The sequence below is a fragment of the Gopherus flavomarginatus genome, chromosome 9 (genome assembly GCF_025201925.1).
Source record: "Gopherus flavomarginatus isolate rGopFla2 chromosome 9, rGopFla2.mat.asm, whole genome shotgun sequence".
Lineage (NCBI taxonomy): Eukaryota > Metazoa > Chordata > Testudines > Testudinidae > Gopherus > Gopherus flavomarginatus.
This window is the reverse complement of record NC_066625.1, coordinates 69,564,828-69,592,718: the sequence shown is the minus strand read 5'-3', so window position 1 is coordinate 69,592,718 and position 27,891 is coordinate 69,564,828. Positions and strand designations below refer to the sequence as shown.

The window sequence follows — 27,891 nt, the reverse complement described above, 5'->3', positions numbered from 1 at the left end:
TGACTAGCCAGTTTTCCTCTGAATTTTCAAAACGTTTCATATTTTCCAAATTAGAAGAGTGGAATTGAGAACTTCTGATATGTATGGCTCAGTTTTCAAAGCAGTCTGAAATTGACCTCTTGTGTGAAAAAAAATGTGAATGAATGGGCGTTGCGTGTACAAATTCCATCACTTGCATTTACAAACATTAATACTTGAAAAGTGGGCATAGTGGAGTGTGCACAAATAAAGATACAGAGATAGAAAAATTATGTCATCTTCTGAAAATCAGGTGCCTAGAATTCATTTAAAAAATAAATAGCGATAGAAAGTTAAAAAAAGTCGACATTAGTTTAAATCTGCAAATAGTAGCACAAATTGTGACAGCCTACAATAAACATACATAAATGTCTTGGTATCACATCTGTATTACAGAAAAAGAAAAGAAAATGTGGTTGACAAGCCTATTTTACTTTGAATATCACACTGTACTTTATGACAAGACCTATTTTGGCTCACTGATGTGTTCCTGTAGAACTAATTGAACAATATGTGGGGCAAAAAACAGTCTTACCTGTATCGTACGTATAAATGATATTGAGACCCTTTCTTCAAACTCATTAACTGGAGTATACAAATTCAAAACTTTTACAATCTGTGGAGAAAAACAACAGTTCTTGGTTTCAGTCTATTGTTGACTTAAATATATATGCACCCTATTCTTAATGTTTAAAAATACCTTCCTAAATTAGTTGTTTACAAGTGCTGGTTACAGTTTTTTTCAAATCAATACATTAAGAATTTTCTTACTCATTTAAGAAATTGCTATATGCTATAAGAAATTAAGGCACATATTTAAAATAAACAAGCCTTTTAAATTTTGTTTATGTGACCATATATAGCTGTACAATATTATTAAACAGCTGATCCTGGCACACTGACAAATCCTACTTCTTCCATGACAGCTACACGAAATTGATCAGCTAATACCAGCACAGGAGGAGATTAGAGGTTGATGGCTGTTTTTAAAACGTAAGGTTTAGTGCTCTCTCTCTCTCCGTCCTTCATACATCACTTGTCTTCTTAGATTGTGTCCCCTTTGGGGCAGGGAATATTGTTTTGACACGAGTGGGCAGTGCCTAGCACACTGTGGAAATTACCAGAGGACAATCAATCAGCAGCAATAATATCTTAAATCCATTGAAGTCACTGGAGAAGTTGCTACTTCCTCTACCTGAATTTGGTCCTACATTTTGGACTCTATCCTATTCCCACCAAAGACTGTAGTAAAATTTTCACTGATTTCAAATGGAACAAGTTAGAGCTCTAAATGCAGTACAAAGACCCCAAACCAAGAAAAAGACAGACATAAGCAAGGGGAGCACCAAATGATATGGAATACCTTTCTTTAGCTTAAATAAAAATCTCTGTACTTTTTTCATGATTCTATTTTTTTTTAATAAATTTGAAACTTCTGAAATAGGAACTTTTTCTTAAAGTGCAAAAGCAACAGGTGTTTCTACATTTCTGATGCAGAGATTGGGATTGGGCTGGCACACAGTAGTATGGCACACAGGCATCTCTTATTCTTGGAGTCAAAGGCCTGGCCTACACAGCTTTTGTACAGATATAACTATTTCAGTCAGTTGTAGTGTTTTTTTAAATTGAAATAACTATATTGGTACAACCCTGAGTATGGATACAATTACACTGGTATAAAGGAGCTTTATGCCAGTGTAGCTTATTCCCCTTAGCTATACTACTATACAGCACTTTTGCACACGTATAACTGCATTCACATTAGGGAGATGGTGCCATCTTAACTATACTGGTATAGTTAAAGCAGTACAAGCTGGAACTTATTTTGTGCACAGACCCTCCACTACCCCATTCGACCTCTGTTTTCATTATGCTTATTTACAACAACATGAGCAGAAACACCCAATCTCTGTGAGATGGAAGCACATGCAGGTCTAGAAAAACACAGTTCAGAGGTCACATAAATGTAACAGCTGTCAAGGTGAGTGCTGGATTACCTGTGCAGTAGTTAGAGCATTGCACATTGAACAAATGGCTTCTGCATCTTCATCCGTCTTCTTTTTCACCTGCAACAACTGTGCGGCCTGAATGAGAGGCTCCAGTGTTTCTTTAGCCCCACTATTCATCAAATTTTTGTCACGTAGCCATTCTTCAAGTTGACTCACATTGTACCTGTTAAAAGAGGAAACCCCCCAAGAATGTTTTCACTCCGACTGTTCAAGTCTGACCAAATATCAAGAGCTTTAGATTTTGTTTAATTAACACCCATGTTTTGTTTTTGTGGGTACTTCCTTCACACAGTACCTAATTATAATTCCCCTTAAGTTTATTTCCATAGCAGCTCCCTTCAGTTGATTTTCCTGAGGACTGTTTAATAACCCTATGCTGTGCCATTAGAAGCCTTTGCACTCTAAGTTCCAAAGAATATTTGAAAATAAAGGCCAAACACTATCTACTGCTTCTCTTCCTTGTTTGGATCTGTTCAGATATATGGCCTAACTCTGTTCCCCTTATTCACCTCAATGGGACTCCTCTGCGCAGTTAAGACAAGCAGGATTTCACCCTTGTATATGTAGGCTGAGATTTTCAAAGCGTCTTAGGAGAGGAATATGATAACACTTTACAAACAGAATATACTGGGCAACAGACACCAAAAACATGAATCAACCGTGTCCCGTATTGGGAAAAAGAGGAGCAACAACAGATCTAAACACATCATGTGTCCATTGTGCCACAAACTGACAAGACTGAGCAATGAGGAACATTTGCTACACCTCCCCATATTGCGCAGTAGCCGGTGTTGCCCATCTGGGCTGACTTGCATATAAGGAGGAATTAATTTTGTTTCTCCCCTAACTCCATCCTACAGAAGCTTTGTTTGTGGAAGCAGAATTTACCCCTAAATTAAATAGTGACTTCCTGGTGCGAAACCCTCAAAACCAGCAAAGGAGTCTCTCTCTCTTAGATGGAATGCTTAAATCCAATATTATTCAAAACAATTATCTAATCTTAACAAATTCAATATTACAGCCAACGGTACATTTAAGAGGCAACTGAAAATACTACGGCGCGCTCTCTCACCGTATCTGCATCCCTTTGCTCCAGGAACACATGTCCTTGCGCAGGAGGAGGTTATTCAGGGTTACTGCCCCAGTGATGTAGAATGTTTGCTTGATGACTTGCTTGATCAACTCCGGATCCATGCCATGCTGACACATTACAAAGTGAAATGTGTTCAGCTGTCTAATGATGGAGTCCAGCGTGTAGGTCCCTTCATCAGCAATACTGGACGTTCTCTTTCGCAGCCCTGGTGGCTTTACCCCTGAGACGCCTTGAATAGTTTCATGCTCCAGCATTCCTGAAACTGTATTTGATTGACAACATTATTACTATAGCTGAAAAATGCCCAAATTTATACACATTTTTACAAAACAATAGTAATTAATATTTATATACGAGTAGACTGAGCTTGCTATTGGCCACCACTGTACTATTCCAGCTCTTTTCTAATTGCCCCATTAATTTCTGCAGAATCTAAGTTAAGTTTCCATTACAACTTTAAAAAGAGCCTAGTATGTAGGGTTGTAAAGAAAGCCTGAATGTGGCTCAATAAAGTACTCTTTTCCTGAGTCTTCGATTAGATAAGCCAGTGGTCCCCAACCTTTTCTGGGTGGCAGGCGCCAGACGACGAGCCACCGAGGACCGAAGTAGTGTCATCAAGAGGCATCGCCGCTGAAAATCAGCGGCCTTTTGGCGGCGGCGCCTCTTGGCGACACTGCTTTTCGGTGGCATTTCGGCGGATGCTTGTCCGCCGGCCAGTACACGTGTGCACATAGATGCCTCGGCGGGCGCCATTGCACCTGCAGGCACTGCATTGGGGACCACTGAGATAAGCAATAGCTCCAGTGGAGCTAAGAGCTGTGCCATTCAACTAAATGATGTATTGATTCTGAAGCCTAGAGAAAATTTAAATGTCAATATTGTCTTAAGGGAAGATACATTAATTTAATGGAGCGTTGCTTAGAGATCTAGAATAAATCATTTTAATTTAAAAAACGTGTGAATTTAAATATCAACATTGTTAACTATTTCACTGCTGATAATATTATTACTTTATTACAAGCATTTATAAGGTACATCCAGCTATTCTGTCATTGTGTGTGGCAGGGAGCGGCGACAGAGTTATGCTTTCATTCTCTCTCCCTGATCTCTGCTTCTACGAGTCATTTTTAAACAGAATACTAGTAGGGTGCTTTAATATAAATGTACCACTTAAGGGAAAATACAAGAGATCATATACTACCACCATTCTCACTGAGTAGGAAGAAATTTCTTTTGATTAATGTAGCTGGAAAGTTAGAGGAATTTAATTTTGCCTTACCAATCATTGGCTGCAGAATATTCTCTAACACTCTGATGAGCTGCTGGTAGATCTGAATAGCCAAGTCACTCAATACCTGTCTGTATTCAGCTAAGTCAAAATTGGTGAGGCAGTGTTCATTCTGACGAGGTGTGTTGTGCTTCATAAATCCCTGGATTCACAAGCAATGGAAACAAATGCTTCAATGTACAAAAACAGCATGTATATTTTTTCTTACTGTAGGCGAGTAATAGTCCTTTGAAAATTCATTCCCATCCTCCCTCTTATACCCCCAAAACATTTCATTTAAAAGTTGGTTCTTATTGCAGCTAACACTTGGATTTGCATTTTGGATATGGATCACATGATTTCTGTCATAGGTTGAGCTTGACTTTATTATATTCACTGCTTTGCATTATATTCAGCATTAATGCAAGGAACCTACAGGCCTGTATCTTGTCAGACATTAGCTTCAGCAAGTTAGCATAAGGCTTGAGGCCTATGAACTTTAAACAGATAACAGCCCAACGGAAACTCCAGGTATCAGGGAGCTAAAAATAGAATGTTTAAGGGGAATTTCTGACCACAGGAACATGACCCCATCACAAGAATATTATGGCAATGAATTGACGTACATAACAGGTACATGAGCTACATCTACAGATACCTAACCACAAGAGGGCCATGATAATGAATTGACATATATGATAATAAACTGAGATCACTGATATGCTAACCTATAGGAAAAGGACACTCCAACATTAGTAAGGTGAGGAAATACAAAGAAGGAAAAGGGGAAAAACCCTTGCATCAAACATTGTGGTGTCAGCATATTATATTATACAAGTTGCATCTCAGCTTGGGGACGGTAGGAGAAGGAGATGCAGTTCTTGGGAGGTGCCAGAATGATGACTACTGGTGATGAGGGGAAAGGTGATTGTGATGAGGAAGATGATGGCTAACAGTTCAGGCTGTTCTCCAAGGGATGGTGTGAGTATATGGATGTGCAGATGTGCATTCTGTAGTATCTCTTTCTACCTTACTGAGTTGGGGTGTTTGTAACTGTGTAAATGTATTGATAAACTATTTGTAAATATATAGAAGAGTTCCTGTAGTGAGCGTTGCAACTGTGCACACCAGGGTTTCCAACTATATAATACTTTGAATAATACTGGGCCTGGTCTTAGGACAAGAACCTGTTGACCCTCAAAATGATAACTCAGGATTCGTAAGTAATCAATATAATTAATACATAATCTGTAGATCAGGCTACAGTGCCTTGAAACTTCAAGTATCTGAGGCATTCACTGCAGTTACAAATAAGCCACTACTTTCCCACTGCTATTTCTAGCTGCACAAATAGTCTTTCTAGGCCTTTAAAGAATTGTATGAATAGACAGGTGCATTTAAAGACCTCTAAGGCTACATCCACATTGCACACTTCTTGCGGTATTGTGTAGGATAGCTACACGCTGCAATGAAAAGCAGGCTGCATCCACTCTACAGTGTGTCAGTGAAAGGCTCTGGCATGAGGGAGGCAGCGGGGAGCTTCCGGAGCCCTGCCCTGCTGCTTCCCCCCACTGGAGCCATGCCCCACTGCCAGAGTCTTTTTACTATGGTGGGGAAAGGCATTGACAGCAGGACACTACACTGCTAAAAACAGAGCAGTGTAGACAGGAGAGGCACTGCTTGGGCATACAGAGAGAGGCTTCAGGAATGTCTTTACTTGCCTAAGCAGTGCCTCACTGACTACACTGCTATTTAGACCCATGCTAGGGGGGAGTGTAGCATATCTACTCTTCATGCTGCTGAGAAAAGTGTGCAGTGTAGACGTACCATGTCTTTTTTTTTTTAAATATTCAGATAACTATAATTTTGCTACCATCATAACACCTTTCATCTTGAAGGATTACAAAGCACATTAGAAAGTTAAACTGATATAAACACTATACTGAGGGAGATCACTTCATTAAACATTTGAAATAGCATTACTTCTGGAAACTATGTCCTACTTTACTTGAAATGTGTTCAGGACACCAGGGCTAACGGGCTAACATCCTTACTTTTACAAATAGTGCCATGCATCTCTAACTACCAGAATTAGCTAAAACCTTAATTTCATATATAATCTGAAAGATGGCACCTCCAGCATGATGCCTGCTAGGCACCATGCTGGGACACTGGGTCACTATGGACTTGCAGTGCCATCTACTAACTTATCACCAGCTATTCCAAAACCCCTAGGTGTTTCTTAGAGATTCTGCCTAACTTTGAGATCTGATGGGATCACAGATTGATAACACTGGCATGATGACTCTATGCAAGCCCATCTGGTCTGTAAGCCCCTTACTATGCCAGTCATCTGTTTGTCTTGGTCAAAGATCATCAATGATTTTGAACAGTCAAACTCTGTGAAAACATTGTGAACTTGCCTGACACGATCAAATATACCTCATTGTTAACCATGCCATACCTAAACCCACCTTTGAAGTTGAACGGTTACTGCACATTAACTGTTGCACCTATTTTCATTTTGCATTTTAACAAAAAAGTAAATTAAGGGAAAGGTCTAATATGAATCATATGGTAAAAATTAAAAACCAGAACAGGAGTGGCACTTGCCTCTTCTCCACTATACTGCTTCAGACAGTGCAAAAATCGGCAGGTGTTAGATAGCCAGAAGGAAACCGTTTCAAAGTCGTCACCTCTTTTCTGAAGACAAAATCAAAGACATTTGAGTTCGGACTCAGAAGACAAATTGAAAAAGAAAATGTTAAACATTAGAACAGATAAAAAATACACACTATACATCCATTTTCTTCTGGTAGTTGTATAGACTTACCAGCATAGTAATGTTGATGTTTGACAGCTTTTTGTACACTGCCATAACATTATTTGAAAGGCAAGTGTTTTTTTTAAATGGTGAAATTCATTTTTACCCTCTCTTAGATGTTTCAATATATTATTTTTCAAATCAATTTTTTCTTTTCCAATGTTACAGACACTTCCCCCACATCCTGTGAACTGAGCTGAAATCTAGGTAACTGTTTTTGTTACTGCACTTTCTCTTACCAGTATTCACTGTGCCACAGTATTACTGGTTTCACTGAGGATAAGGGTGTACAGCGGGGGAGCAAAAACATAACTTAGAATTTGGAGGACTTTCACTATCACTTTATAACAATTTTAACAAATCTGACACATGCCCACTTAAAAAGAAAAAACAAAGCCCTAGGCTTCCTTTGAACCTAGAAACTGGTTCATGAACAATTAAATGTGAAGCACTTTACAGAATGTGCAGTAACTAATTGAACTAGATACACTGTTCTCCCTGGAGTATTAATATACTGTCTTAAGTATCCGAACTCCTGCACAACTGGTGTTTACTAAAACTTTTCCAGAAGGCATGGATTGCTTAAATGCTTTTCAGAGTCATGGCAGCTGTTTTGTTTACTGACTGAAAAATGCTCTGACAAAAACTACACATGGGAATCTATTTAAGTATATTAATGTTCACTGGCCTCAACCTTTCTATCAGCTCGCAGTACAGTCCTTAGAATTACACACAACCATCAGTGGAATCTCCCAACCAAAACAGCAACTGAAGTATTTGGCTTAATAGTATAGCATTATGGAGAGGACTGGAAGGGTTTTATAAAGAAAGAGTTGTGCAAGTGACTATGTGCACAAAATTATACATGCACGGATGGAGGGCAGGATGCAGGCTCTTTAGGATCAAACAAGGGTTAATATAAATTCTACTGTTTTACTGAGTCAAACTGTCTATACTATCTTGTGAAACTAATTCTGTATAACTTTATCCCTAGCTATGATCGGGGGACAGGTAACAGCATTTTTTGTGATGGGCAGTTATCCGTGGGAAAGACTAACTAATCAGTAACTCAGAGCCAAATCAGTGAAAGTCTTTTTTCTATTCTTTAAAACAAAAGCAAAAGTAGTTACATTACATTTTCATAAAAGGACATGAAACAACTAACCTTCAATACTTTTTTGATGCCATTAATAGTGGAAGTCAGCAATGATCTCACTTTTTGATCATCATTAAGGTAATCCGCATGGCGGACACACATGAATAATATATATGCTGGTAGTCCTGGGATCAGGTTGACTGCTACACCACGTGGTTTCAGATCTGGGGAAAAAAAAACCACACACACACACACACACACACACACACACCCCTTTACATCAAATCTAAATTCATCAGATGGTGTAATGTGCAGTATAGCTGCAGCTGCTTAGTTAATCACCTTAGTTCTGGCCAATGAATACCAATGGCATTTATTTTACAAATAATGTTATTTTTCTGACAAAGCTATTAGATCACAAAAAAAATCTTTGCCAATTAAAATTTTTTATGGAGAATTACAAAAGGCATTGTCAGTATTTGATATACTAAGCAAGAAGGATAATGTTACAATAAAGATATATAAAGTTAAGTTAGTGCATTGGAGAAGTCTCATCTTCCTCCAAAATATTAAGTAAACGACATTGCCAAATCTAAGATACCAAACTACTCAGATCAGTTATCTGATCTGATAAGGCAAATCCCAAGTTCCTATATTGTTTATTGCAAATAGGGAAAATATTTACCTAAAATAAGATACTTGACCAGTTTTGGCTCATCATCCTTCTTATATTCTAACATTCCTTGGAAGTCCTTTTCTTTCCGTGGAATATTAACTGGACGTATGGGTTCATCAATGATTTGCCCAGGCGAAATGTTTTCCATCTGGCCCACTTTAAGAGGGAGAAAAAAAACAATTGAGAAAATATTTTCCAATGCAAGCTTTACATAACAGCAGAAATTCCTATGCTCTTACTCAAGAACTCTAACATTTGTCATCAAGGAGTGTTCTTATTTGATTTAGCCTAACACCGCCCAGTACAACTCCCATTGTGCTAAGAGACTTCATTCCTGATAAACATATTATAGGATTGCATCCTCCCTTTTAATCAAAGTGGAAGTGTGTGGGTAACACCCATTAATATTTGTTAACCTCCCTGTCAGTGCTAACAATGAAGTGATGAGAAAAAGACCTTTCAGGCTGTTTTTAGACATTCAAAACTATTAATTAGTTTTAATTTGCTGGATTCCACATCAACAAAAGTGTAAGAACCAGAAATAGCATTAGTCACATACTGAATTATACTGTAGTGGTCACCATTAGTTGTACAGCAAAATGTTAGCATTCTTAAAGATATGTCTTTGTTACACTAAGTGAGAGTGGTGCTTGAAAACTATTTCAGACCAACCCCTTTCTACATTAGTTTGGCTAATCGGCACAGACAAGGAAAACCACTTTCATAATCATTTTCACAAACTATGCTTGAATCCAAGCATACTCTGAAGTGCAGTTTGTGAAAATGATGTGGAATGTGGTGTGGCTCTACAACAGTAACCCAATGGTCTTCAAATCCTGTTTAAAATCAAACCACTTTTAAACTTTCTTTGAAATGATTTCATTAGCTTAGAATCACTGTTACCACATGACTAACTTGATTTGCATGAAATGTATTATTCCTTTGATCAATCCAACCTTCAATTTGAATCCTAGTGCTCATGAAAAAGATGGGTTATTTACCTTGCATCTAATTGGAGTTTTTCGAGCTGTATTCCACTGCGAGCCTGAGATAGAAGATTTTTACTAGCAGTGACATTGGTCCATGCCTGTGTACTTCCTCTCCTTGTCCTCTGAACTGAGGGTGTAAGGGTGAACACAGGCCTCTCCACTTCCTTCTCTACCATGAATCATACATGAAGGATCCAAAGCAGAGGAGAAGGAGGGTGGGTAGTTGAATATAGATAGGGACCACATATCTCAAAGAACTCCAATTACTACATAACGTAAATAACCTCTCTTCTCTGAGTGCTGCTCCCTATGTGTATTTCAGCCGAAGTTATAGTCACTAGAAAGTAACCTTCATAAACAAACGAGTCAGCAAGTATGCTGCTAGGAGTTCAAACAAGACTATGTTAACAATGAGAGAACCAAATTATGATCCCATGTTGGAACAGGTCTTGTCATCAGTGGGAAGATTCTGACTAGATCTTTTAGAAAATGTACAGTAATTGGATGCGTGAAAATAGAGTGACTGTCAATTGGAGGGTAAGAGGCACTTAAGAGCAGCCAAGTGTACCCACAAGGAGCAAAGGGAAAGATCTGAGGATTTCAGGGAAAGCATAACCCAAAATAGTAGGATGTCTGATTCTTCTGGGGACATCTGGCGATGCAGAGATCACTTGGAAAATCTCTTCCACTTAGATGAGAAGCACTTTCTGGTAGATTCCTTTATGCTGTTGTTAAGGATGGTTTGGACATCTGTTCTAGGTTCAGCGTTCATCCAGATACCATGCCATGAAGTAGAGGGAGTTCAGACTAGGATGTGAGACCCTGCTGTGTCCTGGATCAAGAGTTTGGGAAGGATAGGATATTGATGGGTGACGAGCGACATCTAAAAGAGTTTGGGAAGCCAAAACTGCCTGCACCATCTAAGAATGAGAGTGACCACTGCTCTGTCCTGCTGGACTTTCCTCAGAACTTGATGTTACAGTGGATTGGGTGGAGGAAAGCATGCATTAAATGCTTTGACCAAAGGAGCAGAAGCACTTTTCCACTGGAGTCCTGACTTTGAGCACTCCTGGAGCAGTACACACCTTGCATTTTCTGTTCTCTTGGGATGCAAACAGGCCCTAAGACAGACACCCCCATTATTATATGTTATGAACCAGAAAATCATGTAGTTCCCATTCATAACCCTTGGAGTAGTGCAGTATTTCTCAAACTGAGGCTGCCACTTGTGTAGGGAAAGTCCCTGGTGGTCCGGGCCGGTTTGTTTACCTGCCCCGTCTGTAGGTCCGGCCAATCATAGTTCCCACTGGTCGCGGTTCGCCACTCCAGGCCAATGGGAGCTGCTGGATGTGGCAGCCAGTACGTCCCTCAGCCCAAGCCACTTCCAGCAGCTCCCATTGGCCTGGAGCACTGAACCACGGCCAGTGGGAGCTGCGATCAGCAGGGCCTGTGGAAGGGGTAGGTCAACAAATCGGCCTGGCCCACCAGGGGCTTTCCCTACACAAGCGGTGGCCCCAGTTTGAGAACCACTGCAGTACTGCCTGCGGAGGCTGTCTGACAGTGTATTGTATATTCCCAGGAGGTATACTGCTGATAGGGTAATCTGGTGAGGAACATATTTATTCCACGGATTGACAGCTTCTGTGGTAAAGGGGGAGGGGGCAGATCTTGATCCCTGGTGCTGTTGATATAGAACACTGTTGTCACATTGTCTGACATCACTTGAATATGCTGGGATTGTATGAGCAGTAAGAATCTTTTGCAGGCCTCTTGCACTGCTCTCAGTTCTAGTAGGTTTTTGTGCATCCAGGATGCCTGAGGCGACCACATCCCTTGTACCATGTGTTCATCTAGATGGATGCTCCATCCTAACAGGGAGAGAGTGGTGATCAATGTTTTCTCAGGGAGGGGAAAAGTGAAGAGAACTTCCATGCACACTTGCTCTCCCACCAATCTAGAGAATCCAGCACTCAGAGGAAGTGTGACCAATTTGTCCATGTTGTGTCTGCTTGTCATGTACACCATCTGAAGCCAAGATGGTAGGCAATGAAGGCAAAGTCTCACGAAAGGATGTTACATCGATACAGGATTCCATGTGACCCAGGATGATCTTATGTCTGTGAGTTTATGTCTGCGTGCTCACTGTAAGATCATATTCTCTATTGATTGGAATCTGTCCTGAGAGGGGCAAGCCCTGGCCCTAACGAAGTTCAGAGATACTTCAACGAATTCTATGGGAGCTAAAACAGACATTCCCATGTTCACACAGAGTCCCAGTGATGCTAGAAGACTGAGCAGGGATGAGGTTATTGTCAGTACCTCTTAATGAGATTTCTCCATCAACAGTCAATCATCAAGGCAGGGAAAAACTGATGATCTGTGGTGATGGAAATGGGCTGCCACAACTGAAAGCAATATTGTAAATACCCAAGGTGCTGTTGCTAATCCAAAGGGGAGCACCCAATATTGATAATGGTTTGAAGCTAGAGCAAACTTGAGAAATCTCTTGTATGAGGGTTGGATGTCTATATGAAAATAGGCATCCTTCACATCAAGAGTTGTGAACCAGTTGTTTCTGTTTAGTGACAGAATTACTGATGTCAGGGTAACCATCCTGAACCTTAATCTGAAGATGAAAGCATTGAGCTGTTGGGGATCTAAGATGGAACTCCATCCTCTCTTTTTAAGAATGAGGAAATATTTCAAGTAAAACCCCTTTCTCCAATGTTGAGGGGGTAGCGACTCTATGGGCCCCGCACTGAAGGAGGGAGTCTATCTCTTCAGCGAGTATCCTCATGTGAGAATGGTCCCTGAAGAGGAATGGGGAATGGAACTCTATGATGTAAATGAATGATGTCGAGAACCCATTTATCTGTTATCATTTGCCAGCTATGGGAAAGACAGACTAGGTGGCTGCCAAATTGAATAATGAGGTCTGAAGTCGAAGGACATGGAATCTGGATTGGTTCACAGCTCTCAAATATCCCAATCAAAAGTACATCTTAAAAGGTAGCTGTGGTTGGAAGGAGGATGAAGGAGGAGCATTATATTTGCTCTGCTGCATCCTCTGCCAATTTTACAGCGGTTCACAGCCCCTCTGGTGGTAGAATGATTGTGATGTTGGTCTAGGCTTGTGAGGTTGTCTATGATATTTCCTCTTTGGTGGTGGCATCTATATATCCCCAGGGAGCAGAGGGTTGCCCTGGAATCTTTCAATGAGAGTGCAATGACTCATCCATCTTCTCACTGAATAAGTTGTTCCTATCAAAAGGCAAATCCACCTCTGTCCATTGAATGTCCCTGAGGAATCCCAACGAATGAAGCTAGGACTCCCAATATATGATGATACCCACCACCATCAATCAAGAGGCTGTGTTGGCCTGCACCTGCTGCAACTTGGAGAGATGATCTGACAATCAATCGATCCTCTCCAATAAGGGCTTGAAACAGTGCTTCATCCTCTTGTGGGAGCTTATCCATGAACTCAGGAAATTTTAAGTAATTGACAAAATCATACTTAGAAATTAATGTTTGGTAATTGCCTGTTTGGAATTGCAAGGCGGTTAAAGTAAACACCTCCCCCACTGAAGAAATCCAAAAATGTAGCCGCCTTATCGGAAGGAACGTACCTTGATTAATGTTGCCTGCTTTCTTCAGTGGCAGTTTGCACAACTAAAGAGTTTGGGGCTGGATGCATATACAAAAACTCTTCTCCCTTGAATGGCACTAAGTATTTCTTTTCCCTATCTAAGGGCTGGTCTACACTGGGGAGGGGGGGTGTCGATGTAATATACGCAACTTCAGCTACGAGAATAGCGTAGCTGAAGTCGACATATCTTATTTCGACTTACCTCCCGTCCTCACAGTGTGGGTTCAATGGCTGCAGCTCCCCCGTCAACTCTGCTTCTGCCTCTCGCCCTGGTGGAGTTCCGGAGTCGATGGGGAGTGCGGCAGGGATCGATTTATTGCGTCTAGATGAGACAAGATAAATCAATCCCTGATAGATCGACTGCTATCCGCCGATCCGGCGGGTAATGTGGACGTACCCTTAGGAGTAGGGGCACATGCTGCTGGTGTACGTCAGACGAATCTGCACTATGTAAAATGTCAAGGAGTTTCTGAGGTATTTCTCTTGGAGTTCCTCTAGAGGAATCTGAAGTGCATCAGCAATCCTCCTTAATGAGTCCTGAAACTGCCTGTTAGTTATCTGGTGGAGAAGGTGAGCCATCAAATATTGGCTGAGGCATCAAATATTGGCTGAGGAGGACCTCATGACATAGGGTACAATCAGCCCCAAGCTGGGTGCCTGTCTTATGGTTTCCAAGGGGTCCAGGAGATTCTGGATCTTCTATCTGGGCTAACATTCTGTCTTGATAGGGTGATGTCAGTCCCTCATTTGCCTGAGGAGGAAAATGTAGGCTCCAACTCTAAGGGTGGTGGCATTAGTATCATGGATGTTGAAATGCCACAAGTGGTGGAAGGGATAGGAAAGTGACTTTTCCTTTCGTACCATCCCTGGACTGATGGTGTCAATATCTCCCTTGTAAGGACCAGCTCTGATAAGATGGGAGACTGCAGATACAAAAGGATAATATCCTCTGGAGTAGTATATGCATCCTGGTAATCAGAGGATGAGAACTGTTCTCCTTGAGCTCCATGGCAGCCAGTGCAGAAACCCACAGAAGTCAAAGTCTCATTATGGGAATGCAACTCTATGATCATTTCAAGGGGCTCTCAGTGCTTCTCCTTGGTTGGTATCAATGACTGTCCTGGGCTTTGCTCTTGGTTTTTCTCCTTGGTCAGTACCAATGATGGTCCCACTCCTGTTGATGGTGCTGGTATCGAGGCATCTTTGCTCTTTGGAGCCTGGAAGTCAGTACTGTGGCCATTACGAGCTCCTGAATCTTTTGGACCAACTGCAAAGTCTTACCCAACTGGGTGCTGGGGAACAAGCCCTCCTCTTAGAAGTGGGATTTTTCTCTTGCCTTCTGAGAAGGTTTCCTGTGAGGAGTCGTCCTTGGCTCTACTCCTGTCTGCCCGTGTATCAGAGGTTGTAGTGCAAGCTGGTGTGCTTCTCAATGCTTCTGCCAGATCAGACTAGGGCCTCAGAGCACGATTCATCAGAAATGTTTTAAGTCTATATTCCAGCACCTGCCAGGTTCAGCTAGAAAAGGATCTGTAGATGTTGCACTTTGAAGAGATGTGCGCTTCTCTGAGGCAGTACAGCATTTCTGATAGTTCTTGCCACAGACTGGGAAAGACTGGGGGCAGGAGATACAGTTTGTGAAACCTGAGATCCTAGGCATAATATATTCCACATACACTCCCAGATTTTAACTAACAAACACAAAAACTATTAAACTATCTCAGTAAATTTAAAAAATATTTACAGTTTGGACACTGAAGAATCAACTTGGTGGACACTGGAGGGTTCTGTGTCAGACCATGTCACAGTAGAAAGGAACTGGAGAGGCAGTTAATCCACCCCACCTCACCCCTTATGCCCTGGGCCTGGAGCACGAGGAGGTGTCGAGCACAGGCATGGATGAATGGACATTCAGGTGTATGGAGCTCATGTGTACCCACAGTGCAATACACAGAGGGACGAGTACTCAAAGAACAACAACTGGTTTGTCTGTGAACCTGTCTCTGATAAACCAAGGAGGGATTCATGCAGAATTTTTGAGGGTAAGTGTCAAGAAGTAATTATAAACCAACATCCTCTTCCGCTTTACAGTGCTGTTGATCACTTGTAGCAATAAAAACAAAACAAAACACTTTTAGTTGTCTTTTGCAACATCACACACTCCGTGTTACCAGACTTGAGATCCTATACTGATACTCACTTTGAAATCCATAAAAATAACCTTGGTTTATATCTCTGAAAACTCACATTCAATTATGACCATCAACATTAAAAGAAAACCAGAAAGCAGAAAAACAGAGATTATCTGCATGTCTTTGTTAGTGCTAGGAAAGCTCACGCTTCAAAATAAAGTGGGACATTTATATTTAACACTCCTCCTCAGAAATATTTTCCTCTTGGCAAAAAACTGCATATTATCTTGGGTAAATAAAGAACACAAATTGTGCGCTGTTTTGCAGTCAACCTGGTGTTTCCTTTCAGTGAAACATCCATCTCTTTTTTCCCCTCTTCATCTTCTACCAAGTAGCCAATTGGTTCATGTTTCATCCACTTATGTTATTTATTGTTATGGTCAACTCACATGCTATTTCATATATAATCTATGTATGCCAAATAGATTTAAATTGCAGGATTATAGAAACAGAAGATTAACAGGTATTTAGGATTGATAAGTGTATATTAGGTATATATGTAAAGCATGGCTTGAACACAAGGGCTACAGGCTGAAGCCTGTAAGATTTTAGCTTAGCCATACCAGGCGGTAGGTTTAAGAATGCTTGACATGAGTGGTGACCTATGACTAACCCTCTGCCAGTAAGGTTACAAGATTACTGAAAAGAATGCGCCAATAGGTTATATTATGGGAAATATGTTGTAATGTACCCTTCTAGACCACAAGACACCTAATTGTAACATCATGGGATGTCCTGCTTTGACCACAGGTTATCATGGATCCTGTTGTGCATAGATGCTTATGAGAATAAGGGGAACTAAGACGACAACCTATGTAAAATGGGGCACCCCAATATTCATGGAGCGTACAAGTACAGATAAGGAAAAGAGGGTTGAACCCTCATGCATATGCATAAGGTATTAGGTGCAGTCAGAACAACAATATAAAATACGTTCCCTGGTTAGGTAAAAGTGGGAAGACCTTTGGAAGACCTCATTGGGATGACCCCAGCAGGAACCACCCACCTGTCTCGATGGCCACCCGTTGAGAGATCCACTCGACTCTATGAAATCTTTGCATATGTGAGTATGGATGTGGGATTGGCCAGTGCATAGATTCACTAAGGTTGCATAAATTCAGTATGTAGTGTAACTTATAATACAAACAAGATTTATTTTTTTTACTTCTAAACTTTGTTGTTACTGTCCTCATTCTTCATGTTTTTTTTTTTTTTTTTTGTGTTCCTAGAGCCTCTAAATCTCTATCCTATTTATCTTTAAACTCCAGCAACAGGAGCCAGACTCACTGTAATTTACCATAGAACTATCAATTCATTCAGTTTAAAATAATGTCTACAAAATCAACATAAACTATTACTTTAGAAGACATCATTACAGAGGATCACACACTGCCTTCAATATGTACACAGACCAATCAGTAGATCTTCAGTTTCCATGCTAAGCTAACATTGGCTTATGCTGTTTAAGACTCATTGCCTTACTAAAAAACTACATAGAAACATTTGGTGCCGAAGAGTTCAACAGGAATTGGAACAAATCTCTCTCTCACATACGACATTATAAATACCTTCAAGTTCACCAATCTTTTTAGCAAACACTTTCAGCTGCTTTTTCAGCTTGCGAACTGTCTTGTCCTGCTTTTCAAGCTGCTCCATTAAATCCTGTACATTAAAATAAGAGATAAGATTCAGGTACTAGACAAGTGTTATTACATGTGGAACAGACAAGACTAACGCTATTAGTGTTACAAAAGGGACTGTGAGAAAAGCTGAAAGGAAATGCCACCATCTGGCTGAAATCTGCAAGCCTATACACTGCCTAAAATTCAAGCCAAACATTATCAAACATATTGTCAAGCTGCAACGTGACGGAGGCAGATACATTTTGCGGATGCCCACGTATCCTGGTCAGTGATTATGGTGAGTGGAAGAGATTGTATAGCAACACATCTATTCACTGCTAACCTCAACTTCTGGATCCTCTATGCCTGCCCTCAGGCCTGCCTTTAGCCTCACAAAATGAAATTTTTTTCTTAAAGGGGGGAGGGGGCAGTACAAGACTCAAATTCAGCCTTATAAAACACATGATATTTGTTGTAACCCTCATGCTTTCTCTCTCCCATATCACCATCTGTCTGTGGTCATCACATTTACTTAGACTGTAAGCTCTTTGGGGCAGGGACCATCTTTTTGTTCTGTGTTTGTACAGCACCTGGCACAATGGGGTTCCGCTCCATGACTAGCTCCTAAGCACAATCACAATACAAATAATAATAGGTAATAATAATACACTCACTGTGCTATCTCTTATTCAAGGCATGACTATGTGGAGAGTTAGTACGCAGCAAGCTGGGGCGTAAATTTACAGCACACTAGCTTGCCGTATCCTACGTTGCTGTATGGCCCCTGCTACTGAGCACTGAAAGTTCACAGGACGTTTGACTTCCTGCTGTTTGAAGCTATGGAACTATTAGTGCATAGTAGCAGGGTCCACATGGTGATTTAGCCATCATCAGGCTAGTGCGCTAACTTCTTGTCTAGACAAGCCCTCAGACAGCAAGTGCTTTGGAAAAGGGACCTGCCATCTTGTAATTTTGTAATGCACACTGTGGCGCTGAATAAAAAATTATCAATACAAAGTTTAAAATAATTTGTGGAAAGCCTTTGAAGATTACATTAACACAGAAAAACTCAAAAGCCATTCAAGATTAAGAGTTTGAAAGTATTTGAAAAAAAAAACTACACTCAGTAAATCTTGGTTCTTTATTATACTGATAGGAATGTGAGGCAGAGGCAGCATGTACATTCTGAACCAGAAGCACCCATCAGAGAAGCTATCATTCTCTAAATGTATTGGAAAATATTAATAGGTCTTTGACAATTGGTGGGAGACAGGCATAAAATTAGTCTTGATATTTGCACCCCAAAGAGTTTACCACCTAAAATGTGACGAAACAGCAGGAGTCAGGCTAAAGGTCTGTTAGCCAATAGGATACAGCGGCAGTTCATATTCAAAGCAGTGGTTAAAACAATTAACAAAAAATTCCCATTGACTCCCTTATCTCCAGATATAGCATTTCTTTTATTAAAATTAAAGAAAGATGTGAGTCTAAATCCACTAAACTGTTTTCAAAATCTCAACCAAGGGATTTGATTTCAGCACCACAACAAATAGGTGTAGTGAAAAGACACTTTTATAGTTCATCTAAACAACATAAGTAGTTCTGAGCCTCTCACTCATTTGGAAACCCACAATTTTCCTGTTTTCTCCTGTTTTTGCTCTTTGTGAAAATCTTAATTAAAAAAACATAAACAGAGTAAGTACTCAAAAGAGTATTTTGATTCCACCAGCTTTATCACAAGTTGATTCCACAGTTTCATAGAAGGATTCAAATCCTACAATCATTCACTAACATGAATAACTGTGAGTAGTCCTATTAACCAACACTGGCTTCAACAGGACTATTCATTTTAGTCAGCACTATCTATAGCAGTCAGTCTTTGCAAGATCAACTTGAAATTTTCCAGAATCAGATTTTAATGTTTCACTTTTAACATTTTTAGAAAAGAGCTAATTTGGAAACTAAGTATTTCAGCATCACAAGCTTCATGTTCAGGATGCCAATTTTGATCCTAAAATGTAATTTTATATTCAAAATTAGGCTGCTTTGATCACGCTACAGGACTCAGATTAGTAACAAACTGTGTCAAAAAGAGACATTAAGATTACATAAATGACACTAAAGACTGACGACAAAAGCTGTGGGGGGGAAAATGGACATTGTGAAGCTCTCTATAGAGGGTTTCCTTGAAGAGAGGAAAAGGCAGCCAGCTTGCTCTTCAGTTAGTGCTCCAGAAGTAGCAAACAAAACAAAACAGAAATATGATCTACATACAATCATCCGTTTGTAAAGTGAAATCCGATACGACTGATACTTCATGGGGTCATCTGCATATAACTCCTCATAAAACTGAAAAAATAGGTACAGATTTTTTTTTCTCCTCCCTTTGAGACACTAATATTTCGGCAAACATTGTATAAACAAAGTCAGGTTAAAACAAGATTAAGAAGCTCATTTTTTTTGATAGGCTAGGTTTTATGTCCTGCTGCTGTTGTTCCCTCCATCTGGCCATAGACAATGTTTGATTTAGATGAATTGACATGAGTAACAGCAGAAGCAGATTCCTACAGAATGAGTCTAAATGTGGCAAGTAATATTCCCTTCTTTGTATGTGAAATGAAAAGTCCTCTGAGATGGAATTATGTGACTATGTGTTGTCTTGGGAGGCTAGAATCCATTGAACAGCAATCTCTAAAAGGTAGCTAAATACCAAAATACAGACCAAGTATTTGAAAGGAGGAGCTATACAGATGGAAAAGCTTTTGTCATTTAATTTTTCCAGTGGGGTAAGGTTATTTCTGGGATAAATTAGTAAAAAGCCTTCAGTCATGAACTTACTTCCAAGACCAATATCTTCAGCCCATCGCTTTCTGTCAAAACCTCAGACACTACAAATATAACCCTATGTTAAGAATGGCTGTGATACACTGAAATGGGAAAGAACATCTCTCACTTTGTTTAGAATTGGGCACTACCAGTGTCAGAGCACAGGTAGGAAAACTTCCTTTCTCCTTAAAAGCAATACAGCTCAGTTTGCTATGTAAAGTACATTACAGGAGAAAGATTTCTGGGTAATGAGCGACAATGTGCCAGCAATATTCCAGTCTGGGGCTCCCAGAGAAAATTCCCCTATTAATCTGTTATGAACCCTGTATGCCAGTAAGCATATGCTTGAAGAGAAGAGGGTGACAGGCCAGGGAATCTGTTCATCTCTTCTTTCATTCATACAAAAATGCTGTCAAATAACCAAGGAGAGAATTAGCCCCATTTGGCCAAGAAACTTCCTGAAAATGTTTGTTCCTCCAACATAAACTGAACAAACAGAGAGTATAGTGCCTTGTTTGACCTATGTATTTTGAGATGGGGGGAATGAGGAAGATAAGAGACTTTATAAAGCACTTGGGAGTTTATCTTCCCCCAGAGTTTTCCTAAAAACACCTGACACTTTGTGTAATTTAGTGCATTCCAGGGCAAACACTTTGCAGAAGTTTACATATAAACTCCAGGAATAACAGTTTCCTATTAGGGATGATTTACAGTATCTAGAAAGGGGAAAGGGGGGCAGGAATTTCCTTTTTCATATGATGGGCTGAAATGTTATACCCCAACAGCATGAATTTTGTTGTTTCATCTATTATACTGTTACCCTACACGCAAAAATCTACTGCAAACATGCAATTAACCTTGGGAGTTTCCCACTTGTAAACTGGTGACAGTACAAGTGTCTCTGTATCTCTCTCTACATCTCCTAGCATTTACATTGCAGTAGTATCTCCCTTACCAGGTTTTCATTAGTCAGCCGGGTGATCTCATGCTGTAGACTGGCCTCAATCCGGGCCTCCGGGGGCAGCTGCAGGTTCTGTGCTAAAAGTTGCTGCTGGCGGTTATTCTCCTCCTTCAGACTCTGAATCTCACCCCGGAGAGCTTCCAGCTCATTGTCGTGACTCTTTTTCTGGGACTGAAGCTGAGATTCTAGGAGCCTACAAAAACCCAGCAAGATTTGAGCAAGACACTTAGCATTCATATCGCAAATTCTCACCAGGCGTCTAAAGCTTTAGTGCTGTGCAGATATTTAGCTCCTGACTTGCAAGGAAAAATGAAATATGCAGAGTACTCTTTAAACCCTTCAGTATGCCTTCTGATTAAATTGTCAAACAGTGGGAGACAGCAAAGTAATGCTGATATTGCTTTGCATTTCCTCTGTGTTTGAGCAAGTACTATCTATTGGTAGTACTGAAAACATGCCATAACATGTAACATATCTGTAAATCTTTTTTGTCTGGTCATGTTTCTACAGGGGCCAAGAACATTTTCCATGTTTAAATAGGTCAAATAAGATTTAGAAGATGCTTTGTTTATTTAAAATAGGGCCTATATGGTATTAACAAAGGTTAACTCTGTTCAGTAATACCAGTATGGTATTAACTCTTCCAGGTTAACTCTGTTCAGTAAGAAACCTTCTTCCAGGTTAACTCTTCTCAGAAAGAAACCAAAACATTCAATTGCAAATGAACACAGATCAGCCTGATTTGATATTTAAACATGCATTAGACAATTTAATAAAGGATTATTATGTGTGCTAGAAACATGAGCTAGGGAATGGAGCACAGGATTAGGACCCAATAATTTAAATTTTAGTCCTGGCTCTGCCTCTGACTCACTCTTTGATCTTGGGCAAATCACTTATGTCTCAAATTCTCCAAATGTGAAATGGGGAGAATACCGAGTTGCTTACTTCAAATGAGCGTGGTGTGAATTAATTCGTATTTGTAGGGCAGTATAAGGCTATGTCTACACTACACACCACTGGCGGCTGCTGAAAGGCAGGTGCAATGCAGACATACCCTTTGAGTGCTATGACTCACTCTCTGGGGTCCATACACACAGGAAATGGCATCAATAGTGACATTGGCACTATCAGAAACACTTTCAGGGTTTAAATATGAATAAGGCAGACAAGTTAACTAGTAGCTGCATTGAACAAGCATGTGAAGGCAAATAGTCATTCACCTTACAGAACTCTGCCTCTTGCTCTAAATGCTTGTTGACTATATAGCGCTAGGACAAGAAACAAAAGATGCAAAAAGACCACTCTCCATCCCTCTCTGCATTACATTCGCTTTCTAAGTTAGTGCTTAGCAGACTTACAAAAGAAGCTTAGGTTTAGGATTTGTTAGCATAAGAGAAGGAAAGACATTAGTTAATAGCATTCATTACGAACTATCTGTTTTGGTGGCTACTGCTTTGTAAGTGTATAGGGATTAAAAACCAACGCTAAACTAATGGGTTATCACAAATGGAAGATGATGGACATTCTAGGGAAATTTTGAAAGATGAACACATATTATGAATGAGTGATTGTATTCACTTACAAGATGTTATGTGCACTTGGCCAATTAGATGCCCAACTAGCAGTTTGCGCACACTTTTTCAGGTGTTGCAGTGACTGTACATACATTTTTGTATCATTTGAAAATTTCTTTCTACCTTTGAAAGTTACATTTTGAATGGACACTTCTTTTAGCACTGGCCTCTCCAAGATGATTGTGTACAATTACTTATCCTCAGTCAAAATAAGAAAAACAACAAGAAAAACTTGAAAAGAAAAAAAAAAGTATACAGAAGCTATTTAAACAACAGCATTAAAAATCAATTAAATCACTGTACTTCTGTATATAAGGCAATACATTTCCAGACACAACATGAAGGTAGACAAGTAATATATAGTTACAAAGTCTCCTTCATTTCAGTTGTAGAACTGCTGGTGTTTTATATTGTCCATTTCTGTCCAGTGTACACATTTTGTATTGGATCATATTTTCATTGTTACAGCCATCTTACGTTTTTAATGGCATGCCATGGTAGGCAGAAAGATTCACAGACCAGACTTTGAGTAATTCTTCTACTCTTTGTAGAAAATGATTATGATCAATTATTTCTGAACTATTAGTGCATAAAAAACATTGCAGCTAAAGCAATTCCATAGCAGGGGGCACAGTCAGTAAGAAGAGAGAACGCAAAATGAAGAAAATCCCATTCTGGTAACCTGTTGGTTTGTTTTAACCCTTCATAAACCAGCCATAGTTCTCCATCCTCATTCAGCATATGATAGTCCTGAAGAGATTGTCTTCCAAGCAAAATGTTTAAAAAGTGAAAAACACAAAAGGGATACATGATGATGATGAGAGGATACATTAACAAGGGAAGTAAATGTTAAATTACAGTTATGAAAGGGAGACATGATACACAACATTTTAATCTATACAGCTCTAAAGTTACTTAGCAAAACATTGATAACCTTGATTGCACATAGTTTCACTAACTGAGCAATTCTGTTCTGAATGTTAAAGAACACAGTGTCGCTGACTGCATTTCATACTATTACAAAACATGCGCAATTATAAATTGCCATGACAATTGCTAGTGAAATGTTACCAAAGACAAGAGGAATGGCACACACACACAAAAAGGGGTATCATACAAAGGTAATTTTAGCACCAGTGTCAATTACAAGCGTGGACGAGGGAAACCCGAGGAAGCTTGATGTTGCATTTATATATTAGTATTTAGAATATTAATCTGAATTTTGCAAATAGCAGTCTTACCCAGCAAAATAATGAAACCCCAAATACAAATGCATTTAGGGAATTTAGTCTCATCTTGATGCAACTCGAAGTATGGTACAACATAAGTGAGGCAGAAGTGGGTTTAAAGTTATTATGATAAGCAAAATAAATACAAAACATACCTGTTTGTTTCCTTTAGCCCAATATATGCCTGTGCTATTTCTCCTTTGTCTTTCATCTTCTGTACATCCTCCAAGAGGATTGTAGAATCTGTCATAGTATTCTGTGGGGAAAAAACAGTTCCAGGGTAAGGTTTAACGCTTCCAAATTAATGAAGGGCTAGATTTTGCCACCTTTACTCAAGTTGAATAGCACATTACTCCTTGTGTAACCCCCAATCAAATGAACAGTTCTGCTTGGGAGAGAAAGGGTAACAGAATCTGGTACACAGTCTCGACTTGCCATACAGACAAACTATCTTTTAAAATGTACCGCTCACAACACACTGAAATATCTCTATCTCTAACTCTATCCACCAAGTGTGTGCATGTGCCTATACCTCCCTTTTCCTCATCTGCCTGCCATCTAAAAGGAACAACATAAACCTCATGAAACAGTGAATTCACATTTTAGTTTGAATTCTCATGAACTGTGTCATCTTTTAATTTTTTTAATATAAGCAACATAATTTTCAAATGATGTGTTCAATTCACAAATATATTTTATTGCTGTTTATGATTCATAAATGGTAACACTAATTTCATCATATTTGGAACATTGCGAATAATTTCCATTTTTACCTTTACACTTTTTAAAGGTTATTTTGGAAAGCCTGCAGTAATTTACACTGGCAAATTCTGCAAGTAAAAGATCATCATCACCCGATTTGTTCAACTCAGAGTTCACTGTACATAGGTCAAGTTTTGCTGCTGGACTTTTGCTTTCTCTTCACTGAAGCTCAGTAAGATTTTTATCTGAGTTCTCCAATTGCATATGCCAAGCTGTTTTTAACCTTATGTCATTTTATGTGGATGATAATATAGTGAAGCCGCATGACTTTAATGGATATCAGAAACTAAAGCCTGACATTTCTGTTTCATTCTCACAATAGTTAAGTCCCACTTCTCTGAGCAAGACTACTACTATGTGTTTAAAGGTACATCTTAAGGATCCGGTGGCTAATGTTCGAAGTATTGGAGATCGATTTAACGCGTCTCGTCTGGACGCGATGAATCGATCAGCTAATCGACGCCCGTACTCCACCTTGGCAGGAGTAGTAAGCGGGGCTGACGGAGGAGCTGTGGCAGTCGACTTGCTGCCGTGAGGACGGCCGGGTAAGTCGAACTAAGATACTTTGACTTCAGCTACGCAAATAGCGTAGCTGAAGTTGCATATCTTAGTTCGAACCCCACAGCTAGTGTAGCCCAGGCCTAAGACTTAGCCTGCACAGAAGATATTTGCACCATAGGTCTGTACACTCAGAATGCAGTTTTGCAAGATTTGCATCTTATAATATGAGAAGTGACAAAGAACATGATCTCCCCACAGTTATTGCCAGCTTCCTTGTTAGCCTACAGTAACCTTGTCCAACTGCAAAACCATAAATGTAAGAAATTATTCTACATTTTTGAAGTAAAACTGCTATAATTCTGTCTGAAAACCCAATCAAGCTTCAACACATTGTACATGCATATTCTGATCTTTGTGTTGATGAAATAAATACTATTTACTCTCAGATCTCCATGGTTGCCATGAATGGTATAGTTGTAGTAATATCTGAATGAAAGGCCTTCATTACAAACAAAACATACGGAATATAACTATGTTCTTTTCAGCTCTGTGCGTTGTTCCTCTCACCTAAAATTTCTAATCCAATAATTTTCAGCCTTTCCTGTTGAACATTTTTAGAGTGTACTGCTCTGGATTAAGTCATGCCTATGTTACCTTTGACACATTACAACACTAAAAACACTAAAAATCAACGCAATTTTTCACATCACAGACTCTTATGTGCGATTTACAGTTATGTAATTGTAATATTACAATCTCTAAAGAGGGATCTGATTCCCAATTTCCCCTGGAAGTGTGCTGCTCTTACTCCCCAAAGACATCTGATAAAATACATTAATTCAACTGACTGCATAAATTTCAGGGTTTTTTAATTCAATCTTTAAATTACCATAAACTGCCAGCATCACCTTAGCGCTAAATTGTTAATATGCTTGTTTTGAAGAACTTGCAGATTAATTTTTTTCTTATTCCCTTAGGGGAAATGAGAAAGATCTCTTCAATTACTAAAAGGTGGGCACTAAACTTCAAACACATCAAATTATTTGCGAACTAGTGAAGTGACAACTCAAACATGTTTCATATTTGATGGTGTTTTTAGCCTGTAAGAAATTTGGTTTACAGCAGTGAAAAAATGTTTACCTTATCCTCCTAGCAAACAAATCGCAAGCAAGAAGGAAGAGAAACAATTAATCAGCAAATTCTGTTCCTGCCATAGCTGTCCAAACTAACAATCAAAAATTATCTGCAAACTTATCATTGTCCATCCCATTGGTCACCTTTTTATTTCCCTTGTACTACTACAGGTATGAAAACAACACCTGCATCTTGTTGTTAGGAGCAATTTATTCTAGAATATATTTATATTTTTGTAATATTTAAAATATTCCAGTAACAGGTTTTGTTCCCTTTATAACTAATGATGTTAAAAGTTAAGACATGCACAGCCACATGTATCACAGACTTTCAATATATTTAAAAATACCTCTGTACAGTAGCAGGGGAAAAAGGTAAGACCCACACTCAGTTCCTGGTGGGTTTACCAAGCTCTGGATGGCTCACTCCTCCAATCCAATTACCATGTCTACTTGTTTGGTGTTATCTGCAAAGTCCTAATGTTTTTAGATTAAAGAGCTATTACTTTCAAGTTGCGTCCTGCTTTTGAAACTGTGAAAGATCCTAAATAGCTCATCATCAGAACTACAGTTTTACTCTCCTTGAAGATATGTACTTAGGGGACTTTGATGGCACCTATTGCTCTTGATATGATAACATGACAACTTAACCATTCAGCTGGAATATGCACAACTAATAATTGTAAATTATCCTTTTGATTCTTTATTGCAACTTGGAAACAAAGAAAGGTGATCATTTATGCCCAGACTTAGATCTGGAGGAAACATTTCCTGCTACCTCCTACTGAACTATGAGCTGGAGGAATATAGGAGGATTTCTGGGAACTGTGGTAAATTTGCCAACTGACCTAAATATTCATAAGGGGCTAGTGCCACTCATGCTGAATCACACCAACAAGCAGTTGACAGTGGTTTTTGCATTGCTAGCAGAGTAACCAATTTAAATGATGGGGGGTGCTCTGAGTTTTCTGCAACAGAAATACTGCACAATTCCAATCAATGCTCTTCTATTATTTTTGCTGCCAGCTTCTAAATACGTCCAGGTTTCAACACTTTGTCTGAATTAAGCACGCACTTAGCAGTTAAGGGAAAGAAATATTGTTGGCAGTTAAACCAAACTCTAAGTTACACTCTTTGTCAATTTCTCACATAAATAATCATCTTCTGACTATCTTGACCAAAGTCAATATATCAGCCCTGGTCTAACTAACTAGAGAGATTAAGGAAAACAGTTGGCTTGCAGGCCAGAAATCGGTCTAGTTAACGGAATCTCCCACTTTGGCGTATTCTAATTTTGTATTCTTATAAGAACCCCTGCTCACTCCTAGAAAGGTTTAAAGGACCATGTGTAGATTGGGGAGGGAAACTGGTTTGGCTCATATAAGAAAATCATCACAACACTCCCAGGTAAAAAGTAGTAGGCGTAAGGCTGCAATTTAACTTTACTTCCCAGGACATCCACAGGCTATT

The 27,891-nt window shown here is 39.5% G+C and overlaps 1 protein-coding gene and 1 long non-coding RNA gene across 10 annotated transcripts in view; one reads left to right on the top strand and one right to left on the bottom strand.

The window, feature by feature from the left end:
• LOC127057826 (uncharacterized) overlaps positions 1-27,876 on the top strand; it is a 41,029-nt gene extending 13,153 nt beyond the window's left edge. Inside the window, exons 2-3 of one of the 2 annotated variants that reach the window (XR_007776184.1) lie at positions 16,757-16,873; positions 25,155-27,876. This is a non-coding gene — a long non-coding RNA (uncharacterized LOC127057826). Of the gene's footprint in view, positions 1-16,756; positions 16,874-25,109 lie in introns of both variants that reach the window. The other variant, XR_007776185.1, reaches the window with a different exon arrangement.
• Positions 1-27,891, bottom strand: part of MYO5A (myosin VA) — a 205,687-nt gene that overhangs the window by 4,425 nt on the left and 173,371 nt on the right. For 2 of the 8 annotated variants that reach the window (XM_050966865.1, XM_050966866.1), the window contains exons 29-40: positions 24,181-24,281; positions 23,479-23,559; positions 21,214-21,412; positions 19,707-19,781; positions 17,379-17,472; positions 8,993-9,139; positions 8,377-8,531; positions 7,001-7,090; positions 4,400-4,550; positions 3,100-3,382; positions 2,016-2,190; positions 554-634 (exon numbers count right to left, since the gene is read on the bottom strand). In XM_050966865.1, the coding sequence (XP_050822822.1) occupies positions 554-634; positions 2,016-2,190; positions 3,100-3,382; positions 4,400-4,550; positions 7,001-7,090; positions 8,377-8,531; positions 8,993-9,139; positions 17,379-17,472; positions 19,707-19,781; positions 21,214-21,412; positions 23,479-23,559; positions 24,181-24,281 (1,632 nt within the window). The remainder of the gene's footprint in view (positions 1-553; positions 635-2,015; positions 2,191-3,099; positions 3,383-4,399; positions 4,551-7,000; positions 7,091-8,376; positions 8,532-8,992; positions 9,140-17,378; positions 17,473-19,706; positions 19,782-21,213; positions 21,413-23,478; positions 23,560-24,180; positions 24,282-27,891) is intronic. The other 6 variants (XM_050966867.1, XM_050966870.1, XM_050966868.1 and 3 more) reach the window with 3 other exon arrangements.